At 33.5% G+C, this 11430-nt stretch overlaps 1 protein-coding gene across 1 annotated transcript in view; it reads left to right on the forward strand.

The window, feature by feature from the left end:
* Positions 1–10368, forward strand: part of LOC106464941 (paired box protein Pax-5-like) — a 128299-nt gene extending 117931 nt beyond the window's left edge. Inside the window, exons 7-9 of the mRNA XM_013925118.2 lie at positions 1605–1718; positions 6967–7086; positions 7836–10368. Of these exons, the coding sequence (XP_013780572.2) occupies positions 1605–1718; positions 6967–7086; positions 7836–7942 (341 nt within the window). The 3' untranslated portion in view covers positions 7943–10368. The remainder of the gene's footprint in view (positions 1–1604; positions 1719–6966; positions 7087–7835) is intronic.
* Positions 10369–11430: the final 1062 nt, after the last annotated feature.

Genomic DNA, 11430 nt, shown 5'->3' on the forward strand with positions numbered 1-11430 from the left:
GATCAATCCCATTATTCGTTGGTAAAAGAGTAGTCCAAAAGTTGGCGGTGGGTGTTGATGACTAGCTGCCTTCCCTCTAGTCTTACACTGCTAAATTAGTGACGGCTAGCGCAGATATCCCTCGTGTAGCTTTGCGTGAAATTCAAAACAAACAAACAAACAAACTTCTCTACGACAATACACGTCCACGTGGCATGTTTGACGCAACACAAGATTATGGAGTTGGGTTGGGAAGTTCTCCCCCCACCCACCATATTCTCCAGATATAGCACCATTAGATTACCATCTTTTTCGTTCACTGCAACACCTCCTTAATGGGAAAACGTATGCAAATGTGGAAGGTGTTAAAGAGGACATCGACATGTTTTTCGCTTCAAACACAAGTGATTTATCTAATCAGGGCATTAACAACCTGACTGTAAGATGGATAAGCATCATCGAAAAAGAATGGAGACTATTTCATTTAATAAATGTTTTGATATATAAGTTGTTCGGGTATTTTCATAAAAAAAAAGCGACATTAATTTCTTGACGACCTAATATTTAGTATAATACGGGCAATAAATCCATGTTTCAACATATTTTTAAACAACCTAATATGTGCAAGTACTTCAAATCACACCTAACCCATTTTATTTTCTCTACGTTTCTTGCATGTCTGATTCTACAAATGTCTTATAACACTTATAGAACTACAAGAATAGTACTCAGTATCCAAGCCTGATATTATTTTATATCGCCATTAATCCTGGACTTTATCAGTATACGTAAGTAAACTGTAGTGGCTGGACTTTACTGTTTTACCAATTTTTGGCTCTTGTTATGTATTGAAATCAGATTCAATTACTAAACTTACCATTTGTTCAAAGCAGTCTTAAGTCTTGTAATGCTAGTTCTCTAGAAAAGTTGCAAATGATGCAACTTAACTTTTGTATCCAAATCTGCTAAGCTCTTAAAACAATCCGTTATCCTTTTGATTTCTGAACTATACGTATAGGTCTTAATCTTCTAGAACCCACACAATGTTTTATTTCGTGTAATCTTTGGATTTGATCTTTTGTGCTTAAGGCTGTAAATAATTTACAAAATATTTAATACCATTAACTTCTAAGTCCTACCTGTCTTAATCTTCTTTTACTTTATAAAGATTCTGTTCTGTCTTTTGTGTCTAAAGCTGCTAATCAAGTTGAAACTACTTAAAGTAAATGGTTTATAACTTCTACCAGACTAAATATTTTATTATCTTAAAAAAACCTTAACTGTTTAACCCTAATTGATGTAATTCCTAGAGTCGATCCTTAGCATTTAGAATTGTTAGTAAGTTAAAAAATATCTAGCACCGATAAATACTAAGTCATATCTATTCATAACCTTCTACTGGTATAGAAAAAAAACAAACAACTATCACGTTTAACTCTTAGAGTCTAACAAAATACACAATTCTGCTAATACTGTACAGAAAACGGTTCACTTAATTTCCTAATCCGTATCAATATATTCAGCTTTTGCTAGTACCAACAGAAACTCTAATCCGTGCAATTCCTGACACGGAAATTAGTCTCAGAAGAAGAGTCTAGGATGATTTAGCCTTTTTATCCTCACAGGAAGTGGATCTCTGACCCCCTTGACTCCTATCGGCATACAAGAAGGGAAACCCGTTGTAGGTCATCTAAGCAACCTCATAGACGCTAGCTCTACAGCCTTACCCTACCAAGCAGGTGTGTACAGTAGGAATCTGACGGGTTTCCCCCAAAAGCCAATTATCAGATATTGACAAAAATAGTTATTATAATGTATAAACCATAACTAAACTAGCTCAAAACTGCTAAACTACAAGAAGAATCTCCTCTTTCAAGATCCCAGTTTTTGCTTTAAACCAGTCACAGGGTGAATCTACTGGTAGTTCCATAAAGTATTATGGTTTATTGTTCACTCTGAAATAGTTGTTTCAGTTTGATTGTCTAAAGTTACTATTTTTTATTTTGGTTTTTAATATACATTTATACGAATTGTTTCTAACTGAATAAATAAATATTACATCTCCATTACATTTGTAGGTTGTTGTGGTTTTTATAGGCTCAAAGCAATATGCGAAAAAAAAAACCTGACAGAAATCGTATTCGTAAATATTTCTGTCAAAATACTGAGTAAAATATTTGTTTGAGAAATAAATATCAAATTGTGTTATGTGAATTATAAAATGGTTGTTTGTATGCTAGTAGAAACTTGTTTTTCATTAAGCGATGTTTCACATTTTTAATTTAATGATTTTCCACATATGTTTTAAATGATTATGTATGTATAATTATGTTTATGTTCTTGTACCTACTCCCTTTCTAACTAAGTTGGGAGAGGAATGTGCGGTGGCGGTGTCAAAGCCTGGATGTAAATATAAATCTAACTCGGTTATCTGCAGCTTAAGGATTTACTAACAACCTGGGACCCTACACTTTGATAGATGGACTTTGGTATTACAACCGATTTATAGGGAATCTGAAGTTGTAAAACTTATATTTAAAACTGAACTAGGAACTGCATAAAAAATTATTCTGTTAAAACCATATCACGTTTTATTTTACTATGTTCTTTTGCATGCTAAGTCTTATCTCTTGGATGTGCATGATATGTTATTAATATTTTGACTCTAACAACCCACTTCCCAAAATAGTACCTTTTACTTAACTACTTTGTGCTTTTTTTTTTTTGCTGCAACATATCTTGAATCAACAAAGAAGAAGTTTCTTTCCGTTAATGCATGTCAATACCCATGGTATTATTGATGAAAAATAGATTGAGAAACTTGACCCATTTTATGTTAAAACATTTCTTTCTTACTTATTTTAGAAAATTTAATTTATTATAATTTATAGATATACTGTTAACTATTAAAAAGTTCTGTTTTATCACTCATGAACTGTTTATTTAAATAAACTGAGTGGTTGAAATTAATGTACATTGTTCTGGTACTTTCATGTACTGCCATGCCACTTTATTGGGACCGCTCTCTGATATCGAAATAACGAACGTTGGATATTTTTCTGACATATCACGTGGCCTTCGGGAGTACGCACGACTTGTTTTTCGCATAGCCATTACCAAGTTGGGTAAGAGAAAGGTGTTAACAGAGTTTCAAAGGGGCATGACTGCTGGTGTGCATTTAACAACAGCCTAAATCAAAACCATCATGGAACTAACTAAGTCTACAAATTACTGAGCAACATAGGTTTATCACGAATGGCAAATTGAACATAACACCTCATCAGATAAGCCAAACTCCAGTAGCATGGATAAGGTGAAGAAATTATAGAACAGTTCAATAGAGCTGTGCACGAGACTAGCGCGACACAATGTCCAACTGATATAAGCTTTCAGTAATAACCGAGAAACGTTATTTCCAGTAAACATTACAACGAGTGGGCTATAATAGTAGAAGGCTTAATCGTAAACCAATTGAGTCAACAGTAATGTGTGGAGCGCCACCGTTGGACTCTTGAGGACTGGAAACGAATCCTATAATTTGACGAGTTACGATTCCTCTTTGATTTTGTTTTTTTAATGCATTTATGGAAGAAATAGGCTGTTATTTGAAGAAAGCCACATCAAGCATTGGAACCCACTTGTGTTATTTAAATAATGCAGACAGCGAGAGGTAGTGACATTTTGGTATGTTTTTTTCTTGTCGCGTTTTAGAAGTGGCCGACAGTTATAAAGACTATTTGAACACTGTTGCTAACCAGATTCATTCCTGATTTTTATATTGTTATCCTAACGGCAATGGATGTTTCTAAAACAATAATGAAACCATTCACCGTGATCATATTGGTCATTAACTCCAGGAGCATTTCACAGACGTCCACCTTCGTTATTGACCTACAGAATTATCAGACCCTAACCTCAATGGGCATCTTTTAGAATGAGCTTGCACGGAATATTCAACACAGAAATCATGTTCTAACTACACTGCCACAGCTAAAAACCAAACTACAGGACAAAAGCCTAGGATACCTAGCATCACCTAGTACAATCCATGCCATTAACACCAAAGGTGGCACAACCCGATATTCAGGAGCTGTCCTAATTTAAGTGGGCGGCACTGTACGTCCAGTTTGCTCTCTCTCCCTCTGATTTATTAAACAATGTCTTGCATGTAAAATGCTTTTTTTTTTCTCATTTCATTTCTCAAAAGCTAATTTATAGATAGCATGTGTAGTTTACCCTCTCCTATGCTACCCTTACAAAATTGTTTTTGTTTGCATGTGACGTAGTGATGACGTGTTATGACGTCATACCTTCGCATGTTCTTCCACTAGGCGGTAGTGATATTGAAAACAGCCCATCTCCGGCGAAAGCGGACACCCCTACCTCACCGTCTCTCACCGTTCTGCAACCAGTTCAAAATACGTCATTTAGTGGTGGCACAAGTGGTGGTCCATACGATTCCCTCAACGGTTTCGGGCAATACCCAGGCAAGTGACGTCACTATCGCATAGCCCTCTCAGTACTCACATTTTACCACTTCGAATTTTTATGTACTTAATTAACACAAGTAATATTTTATTAATTTATATCATGATATTTGTGTAGTCAACCTAAAATTACAGCTTTCACTTAAAGGTTTTACCTAAAACACTTTTTATAAGCTGTTTTATTGGTTTTCACATGTGAGCATTTGTATCTAAACACTTAAGTATGCGTATGTGAGTACATATCGGTATACAAGGCAGTTATTAATTCTTTACTTAGGTACATTAATTGGTCTATGTATCCCATTGCATTTATTGTCCTTACGCATTTCAGTAAGTACATTTCACTAAAAAAATCCTCTTAACATCAGGTCTTTCAATTCATCACTTTCTGATAATTATGTGAAATATGATGCAGAGTTGTCCACACATCATGCAGACAGTAGTAAAGAGTCGGCTTTACTATATCATAAGAATTTTCAACTGTTCTTCACTACGGACGAAAAAGAGTCAATAGGAAACAAGAGCAGTAACCTGGCGAAGAACATTTGGATGTATTATCTTGTTACACTTTCAAAGAGAATAATATACTGCTTCACACACGTTGAGTTAAACCTTTCCATAATCGAACATAAGTTTCAAATGGACAGCAACTGCCTGTTGCAGGACCTGAAGACGAAACCTACATTTGTAGGTTTCTATAACAGGCAGTTGCTGTCCATTTAAAACTTAGATTCATTATGAATACTCTGCCTAAACAATCTATGAAACATTACTTTCCATAATCATTTCAAACCCATCAGTTATTAATTACGAAAGTAATGAGCACAATTTCTCACCAGTTATTTCTCACGCTCAGTTTGGAACGTTTGGAACACTATGCAGCACAGTTATTTCTCATGCTCAGTTTGAAACGTTCGCGACACAATGCAGCACAGCTATTTCTCTGTTCAGTTTGAAACATTTGCGACACAATGCAGCACAGTTATTTCTCTGCTCAGTTTGAAACGTTCGCAACATAGTGCAGTATTCCGTTTCAGGTATAAAAACAAATAGCGTTCATTTCAAAGAACCAGATCTCTTCACCATGAACCAAAATGACGAGGTTCGTAACTTCATTAATAGAAAACACGCAGAATGATTCGCGCTAATTTAATTTTGGTGATTTCAAGAAATACACTTGCATACAAACGAGGATAAATTCTTAAATTGTATTAAAATAGTCACACCGTGGATTTTGGAAATTTCGAAAAATACGTTAATGATTGCTACCAAAATGTGATTTAGAAATAGTCTGGATGACTGTCATTTGGACTTTCTTTGTTATTGGCGTAGCTTCTGATAAATGAAACAGCGTTGATGTGGCTGGCTTTCACTTTTAACAAAAAGATTTTATGGCTATCAAGAAATTCTCTATTTGGATTTAGGCTTATCAGTGACATCATTTTAGATATAGAAACATTTACAACTTAGAGTATGTCATGAAATTGCAATATGCAATTTGAGTTCAATAATAATATTAACCTCACCAAACTTCTCCTCTTTTACATGCTGTATTAACGTCACTCTAATGATGTACATTCTATAAGTCATTGGCAATGTTTTAAAAATGCACAGTAGTAAACATTTTCTTTAAAAAATCACTTCAGTACAGATCTTTTCTCTGGATAATGATAAAATGACTACTTTCATACTCCATAAAACCATATCAACTGAGAGTAAAATAAACTTCTACTTATGCGAAGATGTATCGACTTATCCGCCAGCTGATTATGGTTCGACAAAAAAAAACAAAAAGGAAGGAAGAAAGAAAGAAACAGTAAATAAAATATGCATAATGAGCAGTCCATGACTTCCAAGCTTGTACATTTGTCTATTAAAAACTCATTAGCGTCTGTGGGCTGAAAGCCTTACAGTTCGTGGCATTTAGGGCGAGCATTAAAAACTGTTTTTGTCAAGATTTGGAATACAGCAACTCTATAGTTCTCTCATCCCGGCAATGACAAGTGGGTGAGTTAGCTTCCCTCTTTACTGTGTGGGTGGATCTAATCTGAGCTTAAATACAGTGTGTCATTCATTCACAAACTGCGTCACAGTTGTCGTCCCTCCATTACCTCCTTACCGTTTGCAAAATAATGAAAGAATATAAGAGTGAAAGTCTTGTATATGTGTTGAAGTTAAGTTTTCCTTGACTGACGAGGTTTTTGTCTATAAAATTTATTTTTCTAAAGTTCTGCATGGTCACAATATCTTTTTTCCATGGTTTTGTAATCTTAATTCTCGCCAGCGAACTCTAGTGACATCATATGTTTCGTATTGAAACCGAATTTTCTTATATTGCTTTGTAGTTAGACAGGCAGCGGTAAATAAATACATATATACATCAACTGTTAAATTCAAGAGTACATGGAAAAGGAATGGGTGAGCTGAACAGAAGACTTACAACTTATAGTATTGCCCGTTTGGGTTTATTAACATATTATTGTTTCCCCATTTGTAACAGGGAGTGGAGTTCCAGGCCCTGGAGTTGCTGGCAGCGAGTATAGTTACACATCACCGTACTCACAATATCCATCAGCCGCTGCATATGGAGCCTACGGCTACGGACCAAGTGGTATTATAAGTACGTGTTTTTTTGTTTGTTTCTTTTTACCAGAAAGCTTCTTGATACACACACACATATATATATTATCTGTTCATGAGTCATGTATAAGGACTGTATGTTCGTATCTCATGTTGTTGCTGTTGAAAAAACTATTTAAACATAAAACTTTGAGAAACGTTAACAATGTAATTGTGCTTCATTTATCGAACTTCTTTTTATTCATTAATCTGCTCGGTAATCTCATAAATTACGTCCTACAACCTTTAATGTTTTGTTAGCTTACAGCTTGATCATCATTAATCGTTAGATTTTTTGTTAGCTTACAGCTTGATGATCATAAATCGTTAGATTTTTTTGTTTGCTAACAGCTTGGTGATCATTGATAGTTAGATTTTTTGTTAGCTTACAGCTTGATTTTCATGAATCGGTAGATTTTTTTGTTAGCTTACCGCTTGATAATCATAATCGTTAGACAAAGTCTTGATTATCAGAAGAAAAAAATCACTGAAATATTCATTCGTTCTCTTGATAAATCTTGAGCATTTATTTGACAGAAGTTTGCTTTTGTTATATATTATTAAATTTTAAGTAGCTTTGTTATATTTTTATCCATTGTCATACCCTAATGTTTAAATTACTAGCTAAATGTTCTTACAACTTCGCTAATTTTTGTAATAAAGGTCAAAGCAACATTTCCTTGACGCAAGGAAATATGAGAACGTACATATTTTGACAATATGAAAACAAGCTCTGTTTTCTTTATTTAGACCCGTCCTACTACTATGCTCATAGTGCACGACCAGCATCCTCAAACGGCCCTGCTCTGAATGGCCCTCCCATCAGTCCAAACGCCTTTAAAACAGAAAGGTGCTAGTTGGTTAGACCAATTGCATCAGGATGTTAACTGTACTATCCAATGGACGTCATAGTTGATAACCTCCAGAGCCCTCTAGTGTCATTATCTCTTCCACAAGTATAAAATTCGACCTCTAAAATAGTGAGAAAAGCTTGACCAAGAGGCATAACCCGTTGGACCATCAGAAGGTTCATATCAAGAAATTATCTATAGGGTGTGTTCTACCTCCTCTACAGACTAAGTCAATCGCATCCAAAGAATAAAAGCTTAAAGAATAAAAACAGACAAATAATTCTGAGGACGGAAAACTGTGTAGAAATGTAAGTTATCTCCTATTTACACGTGCAGTTAATGGCACAACAAGACATTGATTGGCATTGGACCATGATGCTTTCGCTAAACGTACAATAGCTTAAGTCTAACATCGTTCTGATTTTGTGGTGGAATAGGATTCGACAGGAGAGGTCATCGAACCCTCACCTACTTATAACACAAATGAGGTTAACGAAATATATGAAATCTATAAAATTTTATCCACGTACTCAGTGTGTCTGTTTTCCATGTTCAGTGAAAAAGAAAAAAACAACATTCGCTGTTATCCTTGACTTACATACATTGAAACCAAAGATTCTATGCTATTCATGTTATTAATTCATTCACATTAGGGTTTCGAATTATTGTCAATGTCAAATTTCATTCTCCATTTCGTTTTGTTTTTTCAAAGGGGCTGCATGTAGCTCGGACTACTTATAAACCAGGGTCATTTTGATTTGAGTTGACTTGGAGAGTACCAGGACCTCTACGATGGTGTTTCTAAAACATGAACACGTATAACGGAAAACCAGAAGTTCTATAAATGACGTGATTAAGTTTTTCGTTCATATGTAGTTCTTGTGTTTTTTTATGATTTGAGAAGGTATTTATGCTATTGAAGGTACTCATCTCTGTCTTAGAGTTCCTGGTGTAATAGATTTAATGATTGTACAAAGTAGTCATGCATACTTGTCATAGTCATATTTATATATAATGTTGTGTGTATAAGTTTAAATTGACTTTATATTCTGGAAGGCTAAGGCTACATGGTCTGGCTCATTCATGAGAAAAAAAATATCAGTTATGAACTGGAAGAAATAATCTGTGTGGGAAAAGTTTTGCATGACGTAATGCACTAAAATAATTCTACTCGTTACATTTATACTGGTATGAATTATGTGTTAATGTAATAATAGGGCACATTTGCAAAATACTTACCTTGGGTTAGGTATTTCCCTCTTTTTTTTCCTGCTCGTTCTTTGCCTTTTAACAAGTAGAACAGTAATGAAGAGATAAGCAAACCCATTTATTGTATAGACAGTAGATTATCTACTCGTGTAATTTTTACGTAAAGTAAATATATATATATATTTGCCGAAAGTGGCAAATTTCAACCAAGTTTAGTTTATTTAAGACAGCGTAATTTCAGTAATTTTATTGCTCGGGTTAGGTAGCGTCTAAGGTAAATATTTCTGTAGAAAGTCGAGAATATATATATATATATTAATGTTTTTGTCTTTTCATTTTACCGTGTCCCACATTTTGTTAATAACGAAAGGCTTCATTACTTAAACAATGGTCTTGAATACCTAATTACATTTGTTGTAGAATTGTTTTTCAAATGACGTGTTCCTATTTATATGTGACGATTGGCAGCAGCATCATGACTTTCCTGTGTAACGTATTCGTCCATGTTAAAAAAATAACCCACATTGTTTATTTAATAAAAAAAAACAGTGTAGTCAAAATAAAGAAATCAACACCTTGCTTTGTATATCTTGGGACTCTCTTCGTACTTAATATATAAACTGTTTATTAATAAACATAACGTTACTTTTGCAAATCATCTTTTGTAGCATACAAATATGCATTTCGTTCATATGGTGTAAACTGGCATATTAAACAAAGCTTCCACTTTTAATTAAACCAATCGCAAACAGTTCTTGTACATACCTAAAATAAAGAGGGATTTTAAAAATAAAAGCTCCTTGTGTTACAACGTTTTAAAACTATATACATGTAGTGAAATCCTAGGGTAAAGTTAACCTAGTAACTTTGTCGTTCATTGACTGAATACATGTCAAGTGGAAACTTTTATGATTTTTTTTTTCACATAGAAATGTTTATAAAATACTAGTAATGACGCTTAACACCGAGAATTTCAACTTTAAGCTCATGTTCTAAATAAGGATTTACATGATCATGTATCAGTTACATAACTGAAAAGATTCAGTGTGGACTTGAAAAGCTCAGCACGGCATGTATAAACCATATACCATGAGCAAAATAATGGGAAAGCAGAGAATTACTTTTTAAAGGATTAAGTTTTTGCTACAATCTGAATCCTAATATAAAAAAAAAACAGTAACCAAATTTCAGACATTAATTTCCTAAAAAATATAAATATTTATGATGCGTCATTCAAATGCGTATATATATATATATATTCCACTTGTTGATATTTTAAAATGTAAAAGTGATAAAATGACATCTTCCGCTCACACCTTGGAAACTTGTTTCATGTATAATCCTTATATATAAATAAAGAAAAAAAAAGAAGAGAAGTTTATAGGGAAACCGCTTCTCCAAAAAATTAAAAACGCAATGTGTGATAACATCAACATTGTAAGACTATTAAAACGTTGAACTCGTTCGAGTTCTTATATTTAATAACCGACGCTGATCTGAAACGAACATTTAGATCTTATGAAATTAGCCATCAACTATATATATATTAACTAATGATATCAACAAACCAGACCTGTAGACCTTCTTGTACGTATAAAATACTTTATTTTCTTGGAAGTGTATTTTATTCCTACTGCTGTATTTGATGTGGGTTATTGTAGGATAGATATTTATATTCCAGATTTTGTTTTGTTTTTGTTGTGTTTTTTTTTCAGTGTCACAAACTCCAGCTCAGATCTCTGATGTCAAAAGCTGTGCTTTATTGTACGATTTGGTGTAAATGTTTTATGCTCAAAAGCTGAGGAAAATAAACACGGCTATCGAGAATCATGCGAATGAGTTTATATTACTATTTGTTATTACACTCGCACAGTCAAACTAAATATATATAACCTATAGTGTCATAATATGCAAAAGAGGTGCACAATTTCAACGTGATTCAAGATAATTTTAACTGAAAAGTCAGTAAATTATTTGTAAAGAACCATAACAAATATAGATATATGCTGTTTGAAATCAATTGAACGTTAATTAGATATAAACAAATAAATATTTTATACATTTATACATTTTACATAAATTAAAAATCTCCCACCAATGAGCGAAAAATAATTAAAATCGTGAAAATTGTATAATAATAGTATTTACGGTATACTCTATAAATTAGAAAAATATATATATATCCTAGAAAATCTATAATATTTTAAGAAAACAAAATTCCTAAAAGTATAAAAACGTATAAAGATAAAACCTAATACAACAGAAAATCTAGGAGTTCTTAGCTT

Source organism: Limulus polyphemus, unplaced genomic scaffold (genome assembly GCF_000517525.1).
Source record: "Limulus polyphemus unplaced genomic scaffold, Limulus_polyphemus-2.1.2 Scaffold64, whole genome shotgun sequence".
NCBI classification, from domain to species: Eukaryota; Metazoa; Arthropoda; class Merostomata; order Xiphosura; family Limulidae; genus Limulus; species Limulus polyphemus.